Raw genomic sequence first — 20,265 nt, forward strand, 5'->3', positions numbered from 1 at the left:
GCGCGAGTGCGGCTACCGTGTACTGAGGAGTGCGGCGCCGGCAAGTGGCGGCACCCCGTGGCAAGAAGCGCATCTGATCCGAACGCCGCTCTCGATTTACGTCGGCTATCGGCCAATAAGCATGCTATGTCTCTTGCAACGTAAACAGGCAGATCCACGAGGTCAACGGGCAGACGCCCCGCCCACCGACGAGAGTGAGAACCGGCCTCTGTTTGAAAAGAGGGCGCCTGAGGAAACGGCAACTTCGCGCTCCGCTTGTGGAAGCCCAAGGGGTGCTTCATGACCCCTTTAATAGCCTGCTGCCTTGCGATGATGAAAGTTGGCAAATTGACAACTGTGGCTGCTATTATGCAAATTCTTATATATTCGACGCATTCCTCAACAGCATATGTAAAGATTTATAACAGTGTAAACTTGCAAACTAACCTTAACAACAGGTTGGAAACAAACTAATGTGCACACCACAATGACAACAGTTAACATTCAACAAATGCACACTACGTAGCCTAGAACATGGTAAATAAATCTGATAATGTATGCGTTATACATACAATACTGGTGTATAAGAGAGTGTGTATATATATTTCATTGTATAGCTCTAAAAAATTTTATACATCAAGCCAAATGTGATTGGCACGACACACTTAGTACTGTATTCAGTCTAGTGATCACAAACATGAAATAGAAAATGTACACTATAACATCAAAATGTAAATAAATCCCACATAAGTAGTAAACTCCTCTATGAGCATCCATATGAACGATGACCACTAATACTGTTTATAACATCTCTGTTGGCATTTTGTGCCGTGCAAGTATGAAAATGTTTTCAAGAGAAAGCACAATATAAAAGATTGTAAAAAGCATTCATTATCAAATAGTGCTGGTTGCTGTATGAATAGTACTAGTGAGGCATCAAGAGGCCAAGGACTATAAAATTGACATGAGCGGCTTTACTAAATGCTCGGCTATGCTTACAACGTACTGCTGTAAATATCCGAAGTGATGGTTTCCCTTTGTTAAAAGGGCAGTAAGGAAACCACATGTTAGGCTATTTATAACATACTGACAAAAGTTAACTGAATTATGTTTCCCTAAAAATATTGGTGCACTGTATTTGCACGAGGTGGTCCTGCAGAAGATTTTGTAAGATTATTAAAGTGATGAAGAAGTTACAAAAGTTCCTTTGAAAAATTAGAAGACTTTCAACTACAAAGTTGTGGTCAATGTAAAGTCTAAAAAAATTTAACATGTCCTAATTGACCTCAGTGTTAGCATAGTAGCAGGATCTTTCGGGATAAGCGAACTCGCCTTTTCCAGAGCTTCAAATTCTGAAAAATGTTTCTTCAGATACTAGTTGGTATTGTTCAAAGGCCTTTAGCCAGTGTGACAGTCCTATGCCAAGCAAGAGTACAGTTAAAGAAATTTTGACTTAAGAATGCTTTTCTTACATAATCTAATGAAAAAGTTGCGCATAAAAATTGGCTAGGTTAGGTTTATTTCTGTGCCACTAGTTCATTCGCATTTGCAAGAAAAGTTATGTGCGAGGTTTGAAAGAGCGGTGGACATAATATACATTAATAGATATGACTTCTATACTCATTGTGCACTTTCTGACAGCAAGCAGTTGTGCAGCAACATTTGCTTAAAAATTTACATACACACAAACCACTACCAACAATTTGTACAACAGCCACAACATGATAATGAACTTGGAACACTAGTAAAGTGAGCTTGGTGGAACACTAGAAATGCCTGCAAGTTCCTCATGTGCAAGTTGATTCCTAGTGTGCGTGCTAAAAACTACCGGAAGCACAACACTAGCGAACAACTTGCACACAAAAGTTTCATGCATGTGCTACAATCGTGACTCATGTTAAATGCCTGTTAGTCTACTGTAGTCACACACTACCATCTGTCTAATTTGGGACTCAAATTGTGTCTACAAAGTACACTTGCAGTGTCAAAATGCACGGTACCTTCTGCAAAAGCTCCACGCTAGCATCTTGTGCAGCGTCACGTCCACGACAAGGTATTTACATCTATGACAGGGTACAGTGGTAGTCATTGTTCATGAAATTGCTCTGCATGACCACATAAATGCTCATCAAACACATGGTTTAAACACATATTATTTACCAGCTTAAAAGGATGACTGACGAGGCTCTTACACATGATAATAGACCCTTTTCATAATTGTAAAGCTAGCTTTCCTGTGATGCAGTTCGGCCAACTAATGGTGGCTAGTCACTTACTGCAAATAGCGTGTTCAAGCACAGTTTGATTGCGCTATAACACGGAAAATGTAGACTTGGCTCTCTTAGTATAAACATGCATAATAGACAATCCCTAGAACGTGAAAATGGGACCTCGTCTCCACTCTCCACTTGAAGTATGACAGGTGCCTACACTAGTTGGGCAAATATGCAGCGCAGGGAAGAACACTTGCGGATTATGAAAAGGGTCTATTGGGAAGCCTCAGCCTTAATTCCTCAGCCTTAATTCACGGAGATCCCCTGAGAACACACATTTTGTCGAGTTAGAAGCATCAATGAAATTCTAAAGTGTAGTTGGACAATTCCTGTCATGCCGTCGAGTCGTGAGAAAAAAAGTTTTTCTATTGTCGCCTTCAACACAAAGCCAAACTGATTTCAATTTTTTTTGGAAGCGAGCGTCGATGGCCGCATTATTCCAGGGCTATGTTCATTCTTGATATTCTTTGTCCTACTCTAACCCTTGAACGAAAAAATTAAGAGTAACATCTGAAATACTGTGCCCGGTTAAACTGGTACATAAGACTTCTGGTATTGCTATTAGGATTGTTACCATAAGTGGAACCTCAGTAATTAAAAAATTAAGTGAAAATTTAAAAGACTGTGATACAACTTTCACAGTATTGTACCAGTTTTCCACAGCATCGTCGACTGACAGCTTACACAGGACAACTGCTTAAATCAACTGGCTACTGCTTATCAATAACATTGCATTCAAAAGCAAGGGAAACTTAGGAGATATCAGACGCAATGTGGTATCTTGTGAGGACTCACTTCCTTAAACCCACAAATACCAATATACCTAAATGTCTGTGATGTCCTACTGACACTGTCAGAGCCACAGTTCGGGTGCAAAATGAGGCCTATTCTAAGAGAAACACGTAGACAAGAGTTATGAAGGAATAGTCAGTCGCTCCAAATCTATCAAGATGTTTTTTTGTTAAGAAAAAAAGAAACCTTCAAGTGAGAATGCTGATGTGAGTGAATATTATAGAACACAATAACTGGTTCTACATGTGGATGGTTTGTGCGAGTTTTGCACTGTGATACTTACAGATTTTGTGTTATGCTGCACTTTCTATACAATGAAAGTGCCTATGCACACCCGTTAATAGAGCAAAGTACCCAGTGACGCTAAATAGAAAGCATTCGACTGCTTTCGTAGTTTCTCTTAAGCAGCTGTAAAATTGCGGTTTTTTTTATTGTACATGGAATGGTCTACCACTGCTAATGTCAACACATAGCTGTATATGTAGTGAACTGTAAATGTAAATGGGGCTTGTCCGATTTCATTGTTCTCCTAATGTTTACGAGTTTAACGGCCCTTTTTCTCCCTCCTTCACCAGGTAGGGTCTTTCAAGAGAGCCATGACAAGTAAACACTTCTTGATGCAAGGACTGCACAATGTTTCAGATGAGATTAATGATAAGCGTGTAAAAATTTTTCAGCTGTGGAGTTTAGCCTCCCAAAAGTTCACGCTGGGCTTATGAGGGACATAGAAGCTGGAAGGCTCCCGATAAATTTTGGCCACTAGAGGTCACTTAACATGCACACAAATCCAAGTACGAGAGGGTGCTGCGTCCCTGCATTTTGCCCTCGTTGACTTGAAGTCACCGTGGATAGTAATCAAACCAACGACCTAGAACTAAGCAGCAGAATGCCACAGCAGTCACCAGAAAGTGACAAGTACTACATCTTCCTCCATGCTTGAAGAGGACATGAAAACATGTTGCAAAACATAGTTATAAAACTGATTGTACAATAAACAATTTTTTTTCTGCAACACCAGCATCACAACCTAACATTATGTAAACTAAACTCATGCTGCTTGAATATTAAGCTGAATGCATATGCAAAGTTAATGCAGGAAAAATTTAGAGCACAAGAAAACCTGATAAGAGTAAGCCAAACCAGACAAGCTAATGGGGGCAGTGAAGCAGTGTGTTCAAAATACCTGTAATTATGTGTTCTTATTTAATCAACATACCTGAACTCATTGCTGAATGCAGTTACTGACCTGTTCTTTTCATTAACCCTGCTTCTGACACTGCACGGCTGCTCAGCAAGAATGAGATATATAATAGCGAAGAACTGCACACCAACATTGGTGTTAAATGCATTGGGTGAAGAAAAATGTTAGGAACTGTGCAAAACAAGTTTTAAAAAAAATCTTTAGGAGCAAGTGCATGCACCTTGAAACTGAACATTGCAGCCTATATTGCATTCAACCTTTCTCCACTTCCAACTGCTTAGCTGAGTAGTGAAAGAAAAATTGGGGATTCAAAAAGCTCCAAACACCTCTGCACTTGCATGTTGTGCTGCTCTTAGCAAGCTGCATCTACACAAGCAACTCAAATTTGCCAGTGTTACATAAGTTAACTTGCTGTAGCCATTCAGGACTATCTGCTGAGAGATACTATTAGGCAGAAGTCGTAGATAGCAAAATGATGCTTTTCAGATTAACTAGACAATGATGACACCTGCTTCATTCATTAGCAGCTTTTGCAGCTCCATATCATCTGACTCGCATGCCCACTAGCTGCACTTTGCCAAAATGTCTTTGTTTTGTACCTTCCTGCCTTGTCATTGCCGTAAATGCTGCATTGTCCAGGTAGCATATTAAGGTAAATGTTGCACACTTTGGCAACGCTTCTCCATGTTTGGCCACAAGTAATGAAAAAAAATTTTTTCACATCTACATCCGATGCCGACCATGGTGGGCAATGCAGTGGTCATTCACGACACCCCGCTCGTAGCCTTAACGGAAGACGCTCTGAGTGCATCGAAAACGAGCCTCGAGTTGAAAGAGTTGCGGCAGGCAAAGAGACACCGGCTGTTGCGCCATAGGGCAGCCCCGGACACCTTGTCACAGAGCTCATCATCGGGATCAGCATAACTGACAGGGTGCAGGCACGCACCACGGAACGCCAGCCTCTTCGACAGCTGCAAAGAGGCCCATGTTTCGAGCCAACAGCAGGGCATGCGGCGCACACGTGTCCCAGCGGAAAGTTGTGCCTTGTGTGACAAGGTACGCATCGGCACGCAGCAGGGCCACACACAGCAGCTTGTATCCGGCACCTGCAGCGAAGTGCACTTCGCAGCCAGCAGCTTCCAGGGCTTGAACAACGGCACTGCTCTCACTGGCACTGAGCAGGACACGGGGATGGTGACGCCTCCGCAGCGGATCAGGGTCTTCATCCTCACAGAATTGTCGGCTGTGCCACTGTTGTGCACCCAGAGCCAGACCCCAGTAGCAACGTCCTACAGGCCTATGTGCCAGACAAAAGTAGGAAATGATTACCACAGCCTTCGCTGCCTTTTTAAATGAAGGAAATAACACAGAGACAATGTAATAAATCCACTCACTTATATTTATTAAAAGATGTAAGCCAAAAAGACGATGGCAGAGACATGGCATGAAAGAGCTCATGTTGGGTTATCTTTAGGTTAGGACTCCCTGAAGAATTAAAAGAGCACCGGTTCCATTCAAACGGCGCTCATTACTTTGCTTTTAAAGAATTTTTCCTTAGCGAGAACTACTTTTGAAACATATATTTTATAAAATTTATTGACTAGCTTTATATACGCCTTCACAGTGCCATATTTGAAAGATGCCGAAGGATGATTGCCGTGAGTCCCTGTAGCCATTAACCTTTTAAATCCTACAGTCAAATTAACTGTATACAAAATCAAGCACTAGACATCATGAGCATTGGCGTAAATCATGGGGTGTCAGGGGAGTCCTGACCCCCCTTGTGCTCGTGGTGGGGGGACACCCCTTGCAAGTGTCCCCCCTTGAGATTTAGCTTTAGAACATAATATACTTAAATTACTTGACAGTTAAGTATAGTGCATTCAACTTTTTGTAAACACTGATTATTTTTTACATAAAATCAAGCAGCAGACACCATGTGCTACTAGAGTGCTTATAAGCCTCATTAAAACAATTATTTGTGCACTCTTTATCTTCATTGAAAGCTGATTCCCAAATTGCAAAAAATGTTGCTTTTCCTCAGAAACTTGAAGATATAACTAACGGCTGGAAAATATACGTATTTGTCACTTTTTCATTGTTTTCAAAGCCCATGTGTATTGCAACCGGACTTGTCACGCTGGGGCCTATATAGAAGTATATTCCTCCAAACTTTAAGTATTATAATAGAAGAGGGCAATGCACCCCATGGTCCTAAGCCTCCATGTACCAGACATGTAACAGAAATGGTGCGATCAAGCACAGGGCAAGGTAGTGCTGTAATGACTTCACTTACTGATTTTGTCATACTCTTTTCCATTTTGCATGTTGTTATCACAGCTATCCTTCTTCACTTACGCACAGTAACTGGTCCTAGCGTGACATGTCCATCATATTTGGATGCACAGTATGTGCATAAAAAATCCTTAATCATCACACTGATTGCTGATCGAAACCACCAAGTGTGATCATGCTTATTTCCACCTAATCATGGCTTTTCTTAAGTGGGCACACTTCCAAGCATTAAAGAGCTTGCTTACGAATCCCAACAACCAATGTTGTGAGTCATTAACATATATTATGCTAAGGACCAACGTGTGGCTGTGAATCATCTTTAGAATTTCAGTCGAGAAAAATGCAAACGCAATAAAGTATTTGGACACAGCTGCATGTAACAACAAAGGAGAGCTATTCAGTTTCCACAGTTTCACTGGACTGGCTCGTTAGACTTCATTTGCAGTGTCAATGTCAGCATTCATATTGTGCCACTGCTTAAAGACTACGACAAGGTCACTTATGATTGGAAGTGGTGCAGATACACAGACTTGCCCACCTGTTATGGTCATCCAGGTGATGGAAGGGTTGATTCACGACACCAGCAACTGGTAGGCCAGTGCCACGATCATAAACGCCAATTAGCACTGAGACACACTGAAGACCTGAGCTAACGATGCCTGCTCCCTTCATCTTCGTCACCCCACTTGCCAGCAATGTACTCAGATGTAGAATCTAAAAGAAAACAAAACAAAATCCAGAGAAGCTTTTGCAAAAGTTGTAACAGTCACATTAGACAGGTAGTTAGGTCGTTTTTACAGTTTCAGACAACACACGAACATTGGCACTTCCGTTGCTCTTTGTCCCGCAATGTAGCAAAGAATTATTGATTGTTAAAAGGTAAAGTAACAGATGCTTCCATTTAACTGAGAGCTCATGTATTGAATGTCTGGTCATATCATTCTGTATGTGTGCTTATGGGGTTTTACTTACTGATTTATACAATCTTAACCGAACTCTAAATAAACAGCAGTAGTTCAGCTTCAGCAAATGAGACCGATGGTGTATTGTTTGGAGCTGTCCAGAGTTACTCAGCTTCCTGAAGACTGGTTAGAAAGGTAATTAGCAACACTTAATTATGCAACATTCTATTAAACATAAGTTGTATTGAAAATGTTGTGTAACACATGCCCAGAGCACCCAATGAAGTTTCTACCTAGACATTATATTTTATGTGGTTCTTTTTTTGAAAGAGGGAAGGGCATAATCCCACAACGGCGAGCTAAAGTGAGCCCTATGCCTTTTTTTCTGGCCGGTCGTGTTGCCAGCCCTATGTGATATATTAAAGATGATGTCAGTGGATGCTTGTACAGTACCATCCACTCTTTTCCTTTATCAGCCTTTCCAATAGTACCCAGCATGCTACAGTAGCAAAAGTAGACTCACCGATAGGGTCTATCCAGATTCCAAGAGAGGAAACACATGCCACGGGGCAAGTACTCAGCTCTGTGTCCTCACAAACTTCGGGGTTTGAGTGAACAATCTGGGCCAACTTTCTCGCTGCTGCCGTGTTCCCATCAAGCACACGCTCCAGCAGCTGAGCAGTTTCCTCCTGTGTTGGCTGCACTTCCACGCATATGGTTTCGCCCTGGCTGCTCGTGAACTTGTTGCTCTCCTCTCCTCGCAAAGACTTACCAAGCTCGGGATGCTGCAGTTGAAAACAGACTGATGAAGACCGCTGCAGATTCAGAGGCATCTCGCATCTTGCTGGCACTGGTACGAGGCAACAAATTCTAAGTGTGACAGTACAATCTCTATGTGCCAGTACAAGCCATTTGCACATAATTGCAAGGACAGTGAAAACGACAGCTTTAGTAACTACTTAATGAGGGCTAGTTGGTTCATATTTAGAATTGAGGTTGAAACAGGTAGACTAAAACAAGAATGTTAAGAAACAAACACCAAAGAACAAGCACTGACTGCCAAGTGATTGTTTATTTGAAGAACACCAGCCTTTTACGAAAATTAAGCATGTGTACAGCAGTCATACATACGATATAAAAAAAAATAATAAACAAGTACACAGGAGAATGCATTGGCGGGCTAGTTGGTGAGAATCCATAGTGCTTTTTAGTGCAAAAAAACGACATCACAAGAAAGAAGACAGAAGCAAAACTGCAATTCGGCCTAGTTGGAACAAATTCATTCGTCACTTACTCGCACAAACACACAAGGACAAGAAGAGACTTACGAAGACAGGTGCCCGTCTTCGTAAGTCTCTTCTTGTCCCTGTGTGTTTGCGCGAGTAAGTGAAAAATGAAAGAAGACAGAACAGAGCACTGTGTTCTGTCTTCTTTCTTGTGATGTCGTTTTTTGCGCTAAAAAGGTACACATGAACTACCATATATGATAAAACAATGATGCGTGATAAATGCACAGATTAATTTATGCACAATTTAGCCACATTCACAGATGAAAAATCAAGCATTGTCCTTTCTCTATGAGCCTCACTTCATTCAGCATTTATTCATTCATAAACTTAGCAATTTTTATAACTTTTCTTCCTTTTGGCTTTTCTTTTTGCAAGTGTGCAAATCCTATGGCCTGCCTTTGGGATAAGTTTTCAGCTGTGAGTGTAGAAAAGATATTGAGTGATTTTTTTCATGTTAGTAAATTGCCCTTCCACAATACCAAAAGTACTATTCTTGCCATCTATGGAATAAGCTTGATGGGTCTCTGCGCAGACTCGATGCACAGGAATTTGAAAAAGAGTTGCAAAATCACGTATTTTGTTAAATTGTATTTTTTTCATTGTGTTGAACATTTCATTGTGTTGAACATTGTGCAAATCCTATGGCCTGCCTTTGGGATAAGTTTTCAGCTGTGAGTGTAGAAAAGATATTGAGTGATTTTTTTCATGTTAGTAAATTGCCCTTCCACAATACCAAAAGTACTATTCTTGCCATCTATGGAATAAGCTTGATGGGTCTCTGCGCAGACTCGATGCACAGGAATTTGAAAAAGAGTTGCAAAATCACGTATTTTGTTAAATTGTATTTTTTTCATTGTGTTGAACATCTGTATCCACTCCTGCTTTGTCTCAATAACTGAGACAGCAGTATTTGTAAATAATAATAATAATAATAATAAAATGACTTTTGGTAAACGAGAAAATACACAAAAAGCAAATACAGGTGGTGACACTGCCTTGAGGTTTACGCACCAGCTCACCATGACATCAGATTTTGACAGTGTCTGCTACAGCCTTCGAAATCCTTTGTCTGTTAAAAATGAATTACATTCTGTCCGAAAAGACAGGGCGTACAAACACGGACACAAGAAAGAAGTCACGAAACCACAAACACCGACTAACACAAATTAACATTTTGTGTCCGTGTTTGCACGCCCTGTCTTTTTAGAATGAATACTTACCAACTAGCTCCGCTCTCTGTTATTCTAAGTTACATTCTGTTCTAACAGAGCCACAGACTTAAAGGAGTACTGACACCATTTTTCGAAGGCGAGTTTACTCATGCCATACAACTCTCCTGTGTACAGAGATGGCTCTGGGCAAATGTGAAGCTCAGCAAATGCTGATAAGATTTTATTTTGATATTAAAGTCAATTTTCCCAAGGCACACCTGCTGACATCAACACTAGCTTGAGGTCAGGTTACAGTATACTAATTCTGGTGACTTCATGCAGCAGTCTAGCTAGTTGTGATGACATCAGGTGCCGGAACTTCCAAAATGGCCACTTGTGCATCACCTAAACATTCAAAATGGCTGCTTTTGCATCACCAACAAAGCCACGGTGCGGAGTGGTTGTGGAAATGTCACGATATCTTGCGCGAGCACAGGACGAGAAGTTCATACCATGTCGTGACGTCAGTATACAGTGGGAACTGAACTCATGCTTAGCAATACATTTTCTAGGCTCTTGAGCACTTGGCCTTTCATTTGACAGAAGAAAACGACAATTGAAAATTTTCATGTCAGTACCCCTTTAACAAAGAAAGTTTCACGAAGCTCTAATGAGTCCATATGGCCAGTATATGATAAATGGTTTTGAAATCTACGACATCACATTGACATATTCAGGCACTGAAGTGTTGCCACGAAGACTTTCACCTTCATTTTGAGCTCTATAATAATGAATCTATGATGGCAAAATTAACATTGGAGTTCTCAAAGAATAATTTATCAGTCTAAGCTGCATAATTTCTTGTTTCATTTTAGTGTCTCTTTAATAAGGCTTGTAGAGGACCTAATTGGTCTTTTGTGTCCGAATAACTACACAGATTACACGAAAAGGAAAAGAAAAATTGTGAAAGAATGACAGAATGAGATATGAAAATAACATGCACAAAGCACCGACTGAACTCTAGTCTTTGAATATAAACATCACTTTTATGCGAAGAAAACTGCATCGCTTACCAGGCAGGAGAGGTCATGTCGTACCATTTCCTGGAATGAGCACATCAGCCAACGTCTTGAAATCATGTACGAACCGGGGGTTTCTATCAGGGCCAGCTTTCTCCTCCACCAGGAGCTGGAACAGAGGCTCCTCTGCACGGCACGCTCTGGCCAGCTGGGCTCCCTTCTCAGCCGCACACACAAGGGCTTCAAGCAGCAAGGACCACTCGATCTGTTCCTCTGTGCAAGGAAGCACCGACAGGCACACAAAGCATATCTGCAACTTTTTCAGTGCACTGCTTTCACTGAAGCTGGTACAACGCACAATGAGACAATAATTTCCAGTCGGACTCAAATGACAACTATATGCGCTCTGCATCTGATGTTGCTTTCCTGCACTGACGCGCATATTTATAACTGCTAAGAATGAAGGGCAGGTTAAATATCGGTATTGGTAACTTATCATAACATACCCTGACATTATATATCAATGAATCAACAGCCTCCATTTTCTCTTCACCTTAGAAAGAGGAGACGGGACTAAAAGCTGAGATGCAGATTGATGGGGGTCCTGCCCCCTTTTACAGTTGACAGCAGAGCACTACAGAACATCTAAGGAATAAACTTAAAACAAAGTGCTACTCAAAACAACATGCACTTTCAGACAAAAAGAAAATCTCACATATACATATACATAACATATATGCACATACTATATACACAAGCATATACCGATACATTTATATAAACTAAAGCTGTGCGAATAGCAAAATTTTGGGTGTGAAGCAAATTCGAATAGTGAAGTGTGAGTGCGAATCGAATCGAATATTTTTCTAATATTTCTAGAATATTTTTCGAATACTTCGAAGCGAAATTGCAGAAAAAAAGTTAGAGAGGATTCCTAAGCATATTCTTATGAGATAGCAACATGAAAGTGTTTCTTTTCGCTAGGTTGATGAAGCACTGGCGGGGTGGTGTTTCATAGTTGCCTTATCAAGAATGAGGCAATGTAGAGGCCGAATTCTATTTATGTACATGATTTGGTGCTTGTGTATATTAAGTATGTCCGTACTTAATACACACCTGTGAATGAAACACGAGTTCACAACATTATATAAAGATTAGACTTTCTTTCAATTGCATAAAAGATCAAACTCTTCCTTCCAGTGTGAGTTAATGATTACTCATCGTAACTCACTCAATATATCCAATTTTTCTTTATGCCTAATATCACGGATGCATACAAGATTTATGTTCAGAATTGCCACAATAACACAACAGATTCATTAGAGTTCAAATATGACTTGCTACCGTTCGAAATCCAACGATAGTTCTATAAAGAGGATCATAAATATGTCATATTTTACGAACAGATTTCTTGTAGAAAATTAAAAGCTGCAGAGGCTGACCAGGTGCCATGGCATGGTACTATTTACAGAAGTGCCATCGCCTATGAGTGATTGATATGACATCCAGGCCTGCATTAGTCACTGATTCAAACAAGTAAGAAATAGAAACGAGTATAAAAGGTGATGTAGTTAAGTGCATACAACATGATTACCGTAATACTCACCTTGTAATGCAAGTGAGGCTGCCATTATTTATGCTCGAAGTTGTTTTAGGATGGGGACAAGCCGGTGGCTATTTTCTAAATTTCAACAAGTGAAGATCATCTGGAATAGCAAAATGAAGATGGGGCTGAAAAAAACAAGCTATAAGTTCAAGAAAGTAGTTAAACCATATGTTTCACCTGCACAAATACTGGACACACACTCAGTTTCTCAGTAGATAACATGTATCAAAGTACTCTCAAACTGTGCCAATTCAGGCAATTACAAAGTAAACGTGCAGTATTCACATGATGAAATGCAACCTATCAGCAAGACTAGCAATTGCACACTAACAGTAACCATGATAGCTTAATAAGTCACATAATGTATCAGCATGATGTTCGACACATTATCTAGGTGCTGATTAGCCTGCTCGTAAAAAAAAATATAGTACTGATCCAAGGAATGCAACTGTGGTTAATTTACTGCCTGATAGATGAATGCTCAATTGATTTGGTTTGAAGCCCTTATGTGGTTGAGGGTTGCAATAAATTTAACCAACGGATATTTTTTACACAAAAGCAAATCTAGGGAGACCTGAGTAGCAATGCAGCCACGAAGAGGAAATACTAAGACGTGGAAAAGCCCTGCAGTTTTTGGAAACAGCGAGAACCTTCAGTCACTGTTATATAGAGGATGTGTGCAAATTCATATGGGCAACCTTGATGGAACAGCGGCTATAGTGACACTGCCTGTTAGATTACTACTGATCTCTTCAAGCCTCTGTCTTCCTGTCAACTTCTGTCTTGTTAAAGTTTCTAACAAAAATCCATCACTCAACTGTACAATCATCGCACCCGGGTGCATGGTCCATAGTTAAGAAATGGTGCACAAATATTCAGAAGGAAAAATTCCAACCTCAAATGCTTGGACAGATATGCAAATTGCCTTTACAAAAAGGAATATACAGGCACGTAGCCTACAATGTACGGCAAACATTTATCAGGCTGCCATGAGGCTACCGTGATAAGCTCTGCAGATGCTAGTGGCTACTATATAGATGTGCTTTGAGCTTTTCTTTACTCAACCATAGCTGTGGCTTGGCAGTCATAGTTCTGGCTGCCAATAGCACACTCCACTAGCTGTGAAGCCTCTAGCTGCCTGTTGATAAAGCACCCACACCGACATAGTGGGCAGGCAGTGTGCTTCTGGGTTCATCTTCATAGAGGTAGCATGAGGAAGTTGAACCTTAGAAAGCGCAGTACTAAGTGTGATCACATTCCCAGCATCATTTCAACAGCATTTCAAGCAGACTCTGCCAACCAATTAAATACCAAAATGATCAACTGCTGATGCAATTCAACACTGAGCGGACCATTCAGCTTCATTTACGAGGCTTCAAAGTACTGTTCTCACAAATTCATTCAGTAGCTGATAACTGTACAATGACTGTAAATGGCTAGATTGCTACAATTAGGAAACCAAACAATTCTATTGGCCTTAGTTCTACAGGAACAGAAAGAGGTGGAGGATTGCACAAAGTCCCAAGCATCTGCCAGAGAAGGACAAAGCACCCCCCTTTGCAGCACGAGGTGTAGGATACTGACGACTGCTATCTTCATACATGCAAAACAGTAAAACTTCCTTTGAAAAAAATTAGGGTACATCAGAGAGCATTCACTCATATGGAGGTTTATTCAAGAGAAGCATGTACATGGGAGCCTCATACAAGCAAGGAATAATAGAGATGCAATGTAAAGACAACCAGTATTTTACATCTTTAAGAGGTGCAGTGCAGCTTAAAACCCACGCAAATATGATGCGTCTTGTTTTAGTTAGCCACCATGAGCTGGACACATGTGCAAGTAGATGTGCACAACTTTGAACGCAATGCTCATTACTAAAAGAGCTCCTAAACCACCACCGATAATTTTCAGAATGCCGCCATGATCAATAATGCCATACGTGGCAGCGCTCCGAGCTGTGGGCGCCCCACGAATTCCAAGAAACGATCCCTTCTCCTCTCTGGGCCTTTGGGCAATCCTCAGTGTTCGTCGTGACGTCAACATTCTCGTCAGCTCATCATCCACAAAAAGAACCTCTTTGTCTGCTCACAGGTGCGTGCACTCGCCGCTCTTAGGAGGGCCAGGAGAGACGAACCGATGAATGGGGCATAGAGAAGGAGAGAGCGAAATGAGCAAGGGCCTCTTTTGGATCATCAAGCGCATGTATTACGGCACCATTTCGAAAAATTTTCATGTCTACGTGTTCGTTGTATACTCGTGCATAACTGCAACTCCACAACTAAATTTTGACCTCTGGGTGGTTTAGGAGCCCTTTAAATTCAGTTCAAATAGCCACTATGCACCTATTCGGCTGCATCTGTGATGCTGACTTCAAACAGCAAGTTCAGCTTATCTGTAGTTTTAAGTAAATGTAAGGTAAAAAGTCACACCAGAACAAATCAAACACAGTGGCTACTACGATTCAAACAGCTTGCCAGAGATATTAATTCATCCAATTGTAGAAGAAGGTACTAAATGTTGTGATTGTGAGAGAAAAATGTGCAATAGCCATTGAAACTTTAAAGCGAAAGCAGTCCAAACTCTACAGAAGTGAAAGCTGTGTAAATAGATTACAATAGAAATTTTGGTTAAGAAACATTTTGCTGACTTTGTTCAATTCACATGCCAAATCCTCTAAAGTGAGGTGGTGAAACATACATTCTAGAGTTTCAAACAAATGTTTTTCACTGCGTAATAAACTTAGAATGCAACTGCTCTATGGCACACAGAAAAAGTGCCAAGGGCATTTGTGACTTGTCAGAAAAGGCCTACCTGGCATCATATGACACTCCCACCAAAGATGGCCCATGTTTGCAAAAAGCTCCAATGCTTCAAATTTTTTTCAACAGTAAATTAGCAGCCATTTCTAACACAGGACTAATTATCAGCAAAGGCAGCAATGCAATAGCAATAATAAGAGTACTTATGCATTTATAAAAACATTTGTGAATTCAGCCCACTATATTGCCCCATTTGACTGCTCTATTCACTAGAGGTGCTCGAATAGTACAACTTTCCAAATGAATATTCAAGAAAACCACCTTAAAATATTTTTTTGTAATTATAAGAAGTGAAATGCTACATATGTAGTGAAATACTACATATGTCTGCAATTAACTTTAATGAAAACCAGCAGGTTACGTCAAACAAAGAAACAGGGCCTCAGAATTCCCCTTTCTTTCATGCAATTCACTTAAGATAAAAAGCAGTTTATTTAAGATATGCAAAATGTCCATTTTAATTAACGCATAAGAGTACTTGTAGGTGACCAGCTTTCTGCAATCTAGCTAGAGCACTGTGGCAACTGCAGTAACAAAACAAGTTAGGGAAACAGCTTAACACCAGGTGCACATCACACGTGGATACAGGTTCTTTTTCAAGAGGAGTGTTCTGACTTTGAGAAGGTGATGTATGATGAATATTGCATCAGCATTTATGATTAACAAGAGTAACAACAAATAACACTAATCATAATAAATTTATTTGAATCCCAGCGAGAATTTTAACAACACAGTCACGGATGAGAAGGAGGACTTAACGAATTTGTCACATGCCATACGCTGGTTCTACATGCATGCATGGGGTGGGGGAGGGCATGCATCAGGACAGACCTCCCCCTAGATTTGTGCATACAAATAATGTTGTGTCTATTCAGGGTGGTGATAGCAATGCTACAACACATGCTCGCACAAGAAATATAAGCAGGGTGAGGCAACCATACAAGTTGCTTTGCATAAATTTAGACAACTCAGCAGCAATATACAGCTCCATAAGAGAGGAATTTTTAATGAATTATTGGAAATTCTAGAGTAGAAGCTGTATACCCTGCACATTTGCTCAAGAACTGGTGTCGTCCTGCAACAACCGTAGCTATTTTTACAGCAGAATCATTTGATGCAGGTGACTTGCACCAAGAGCGCTATTCCTCATATTAAAAAAATGAATACTAGACAATTTTGTCCAGTGAAGTGCCTAACTAAAAAGCAAGCTTTTCTATTCGTGTCTGGAACTTTGAACATTCGCACAATCCTGGCACTTATTGCCATTCGGGAAAAATACAAGAAGGGTTGAAAGGAATGTAATTTTTGAATATTTCTAGTGAGACACATGAGAAGTGTCACAGCTCCTAGCTACTTCTAAAAACCATTTGACAATGTAACCGCAAGCTTCATGCTTCGATGCAATTTTGTCAGAAATGTATGTGCATTTTACAGAGTAAATGCAGCATTCACACTGCATTTTCATAGTGACACATGAGAATAGCAAGGGTAGTAAATTTGATGGTTTCTGTAAGCTACATTATCCGCGGTAATGATTTTCATGTGTTAGACGCAGCATCTACACTTCCTCTTTCTCCTCATAACTTCATCAAAGGAGTCTTTACATTAGGTGAATTTTATTCACGTAATTATTGAAATTTCACTTCATTTGTCGTAGCACAATTTTTGTCCATTATCAGTGCTGGAACTGAATTCTCCTCTCACTGCTACATACAATGAAGAACCACGAAGCATCGTCAGCTTCACTGACTTCTGTCAACTCTCTTCGTCGGAATCTTGTTGTCCAGGCAAGATGACGTCGTACTTTTCAGTCGGTCCAGAAGCAATGATCATATCCACAAGTTGCCGCACAGACAGCTTGTGGCGCACCGTGAGAAACCTGCCCGACGGTCCTTCCACACTAACACTTTTAAGGCCGTACGTGCGTGCCACCGAATGCATGAACTTTCTTTCCTCGTTGTCAAACTCTGGAGAAAACACAAGGTCCTGCATCACCACCGTTTCCGCAAACTCCTTGAGCACCTGATGAACTTTCGTCTTGAAGTTGCAATCCATGCGGCCAGGGCTGCCGAATCCCAGGCCATTTCGGCCACACGTTTCCTTAAGCATAACGGGCTCCACTATGCCGAGCCCTTCCTTTCCTATCCCACCGCCACTCCAACCCATCATCTTGAGCAGCTTGTGTCCAATGTTTTCCGAGGTTATTTGTTCCGGGCCATTGCTCTCGTCGGAGACACCGAAGGTGTTCTTCGTCAGCTCGGGACCACAGCCATCTACGCGCCGCTTCAATAGCAGCGTAGGAGCAACGCTCTGAAGGTATGCTAGGGATGCAGACGCTGCTTTGAGCTTCGCCTCCTGAGTCGTCTCGCCTGCACCGTTCCTGATTTCGCAGTGCCCGAGCACAAACGTGCACGTGTATCCAGAATCCGTAGATTCAACATCAAATCTGCCTCTGAGCCTGTTTGTGTGTGCCGTCCTGATCAAGGTTGACATAGCATCGCAGGGAGGATTCATGGGTTGAACAACAACCAGTGTTTCTAAATCTAGCTCGCGATCGTCGTCTGCCAATTTCTGCTGAATGCACCCTCCCACTGGGTAAGCTGGTGGTTTTATGGCGTTACGGCGGTTGCCAGGTTTCTGTACTAACTTGCGAGACGGTGCTGGCACGCGTGGGGGCGGTTTAGGGACCTCCACAACGCGGGAAAAACTGTCCCAGATTTCCTGAAAAGCGAGCCGCTTCGACTCCTTTTTCTTCGAGGCTGTTGCCCTTCCCAGTGTTTCGCCGTCCGAGCACACGACACACTCAAACATGATTACTGCTTCCTGTTTCTGCTCGAACTGTACGTCCAGGGTGAGGCCGCACTTGGAGAATACCTGCTGCAACTTGTCCAGCGTGTTGGGCCCGTCGATAACGTTGTCTCTGATCATCTTCGCGACGGCCTGAAATTTCGGGAGCCTCGTGGAATCTTTGCAATCGACTGGAGGCGGAGGCTCTTCGGTAGGCGTAAGGGAACGCTCCACCGACCGCTTGCCGGTTTTCCTGCGTTTAACCTTCGCGACGCTCGCAGAGTCGAGACGATCGCTACCGTCTGCCGACCGCTTACACGTCTCGAACCCAAGCCCAGCCCTGTTCGCAAAGCCGCCGACAAACTGTTGCCTCGTAGGCACAGCGCTACTTGGATCGACGGAATCGTCGCTGCTAGCCGGTTCGCGTGGTTGGCATCCGAGGCCAGCTCTGTTCGCAAACCCGCCCACAAACTGCTGCCTGACTGGAACAGCTGTGTACGATTTTGCAGTAGCTTTCGATGAAGCCTCTTCCGACGACGGTTCGCTGGCTTTCACGAAAGCGACGGGCGCAACTGCGGGAGCCTTGGCGCGCTCCGATCTGGGCACATCTTTCGCCAACTCGCGCACAAGTTCTGCTACACGGGCCGGGTAGGCACATCCGAGCAGTTCCATGTTCACGAACGTCTGAGCCAAACAGAGTAGTCGGTTCTCTGGAAATCTGCTCCAGTGCCGCCGGATGAACTCACGACGCATGGCCCAATGCTCGTTCGGCTCCCACGGCTGCCGAAACCGTTCGAAGTCCTCCATCTTGCTAGGCAAGCACGGTTGTGGACACCGATATAATCGTCGTAAGAGATGACCCTCGGCTAAGCGTCCCCTAAATACTAAAGGCACAAATGCCTAACTCGGCATGGCTAGCATGGCCATTGCTTCGTGTTGTAAATTTTGTAACAACATGGTCATCGGAGCCAACGATGGACAAGCGAAAGTTTCGTAGGTTTAGTGCTTTCGTTTGACAGCACCACCTTTGAATAGTGAAAACAAATGTTCGAATAGGCATAAAAAAACAACCGAACAAAAATCCATCGCGAGCTCGAGTTTTTCGCGGCGCAAACTAGCGCAGTTCGAGTCTAACTCGATGAACGATGGGTGCGGTGAACGTACCAACGTACTGCCAACGCTACGAGAGTCCGCGCCCATTAAATACACAACTAGCAATCTATTAAAACCAGAATATGGGTCAATTTCGAACGAGGAATCGCAGCTTGGCATACATAAGCGCGTTCGCTTACCTGCAGCATCGCCAAGTAGGCAGAAGTGCGCCTAATTAGATGACAGATGCCCCTTCGTTCGGCTTCCCGTAGAGGTTGCCCGAAACCCGCTCGAATGGCGTCGCAAACCGAAACAACCGGATACCGCTTTTATCGCGCGAGCTATCGTAATTTTCCCAGTTTACTATTGGAACATACGCATACTGTAAATAGGTCCCCGCGACCCACTTCGAACCAATAGCGCAACCACAACTTCAAGCGTGGATGCGGGAAACGTACGCAAAGGGGGGTGGGGCTATCCAACTCCAAATCCGGGGTGAACAGCTATGGCGGGTGTTTCGAAGCAAGCGAGTATTAATAATAATCATTGTTGGGGTCCCAAAACCGCACTATGATTATGAGAGACGCCGTAGTGGAAGGCTCTGGAAATTTCGACCCCCTGGGGTGCTTTAAAGTGCTCCTAAATCTAAGCGCACGAGCCTGCATTCCGCTTAATTCTATCGAAAACAATACAGTACTACCAGTGTTATGCTGTGAAACAATTTCCAATTTCTGTCTACTGGTATTCACTTGCGCTCATTGAAGAAAGAAACGCAGTGAGGCACACCTAGGCACACCCAAAAGCCGAAAATCTGGCAGAATGCATTTTTCAACTAGAAAAAACACTTTAAATTTTCGCAATTTTTTTTTCCTTTTTCATAGCGAACAAATTAAGTACCTGCCTATCTTAATAGAAGCCAGTTTCTCAAACAACTTTTTACCTGGGCTGGTTGAAGACACCTGTTTCCAGGTAGAACAATATCTCAAATAGTCAAGCCAAGTTCTTATAGTAACGTCTCAAGTTAATTTTTCTCTATAGTTAATAGTGCTTAAACCAT

General features: G+C 42.2%; 2 protein-coding genes across 2 annotated transcripts; both read right to left on the reverse strand.

Annotated features, from left to right (window-relative positions):
- Positions 1 to 378: 378 nt before the first annotated feature.
- On the reverse strand, positions 379 to 19,739 carry LOC119387764 (inositol polyphosphate 1-phosphatase-like). Its single transcript, XM_037655273.2, is given in 9 exon segments — positions 379 to 5,223; positions 5,225 to 5,542; positions 7,079 to 7,206; positions 7,208 to 7,254; positions 7,966 to 8,227; positions 10,956 to 10,988; positions 10,990 to 11,174; positions 12,508 to 12,607; positions 19,409 to 19,739. Coding segments are annotated over 8 exon segments (1,212 nt in total). The 5' UTR covers positions 12,533 to 12,607; positions 19,409 to 19,739; the 3' UTR covers positions 379 to 5,009.
- On the reverse strand, positions 16,084 to 19,041 carry LOC119387763 (uncharacterized). Its single transcript, XM_037655272.2, has one exon. The coding sequence runs from the start codon at positions 18,921 to 18,923 to the stop codon at positions 17,085 to 17,087; it is 1,839 nt and encodes a 612-aa protein (XP_037511200.1). The 5' UTR covers positions 18,924 to 19,041; the 3' UTR covers positions 16,084 to 17,084.
- Positions 19,740 to 20,265: the final 526 nt, after the last annotated feature.

The sequence above is a fragment of the Rhipicephalus sanguineus genome, chromosome 3 (assembly GCF_013339695.2).
Source record: "Rhipicephalus sanguineus isolate Rsan-2018 chromosome 3, BIME_Rsan_1.4, whole genome shotgun sequence".
NCBI classification, from domain to species: Eukaryota; Metazoa; Arthropoda; class Arachnida; order Ixodida; family Ixodidae; genus Rhipicephalus; species Rhipicephalus sanguineus.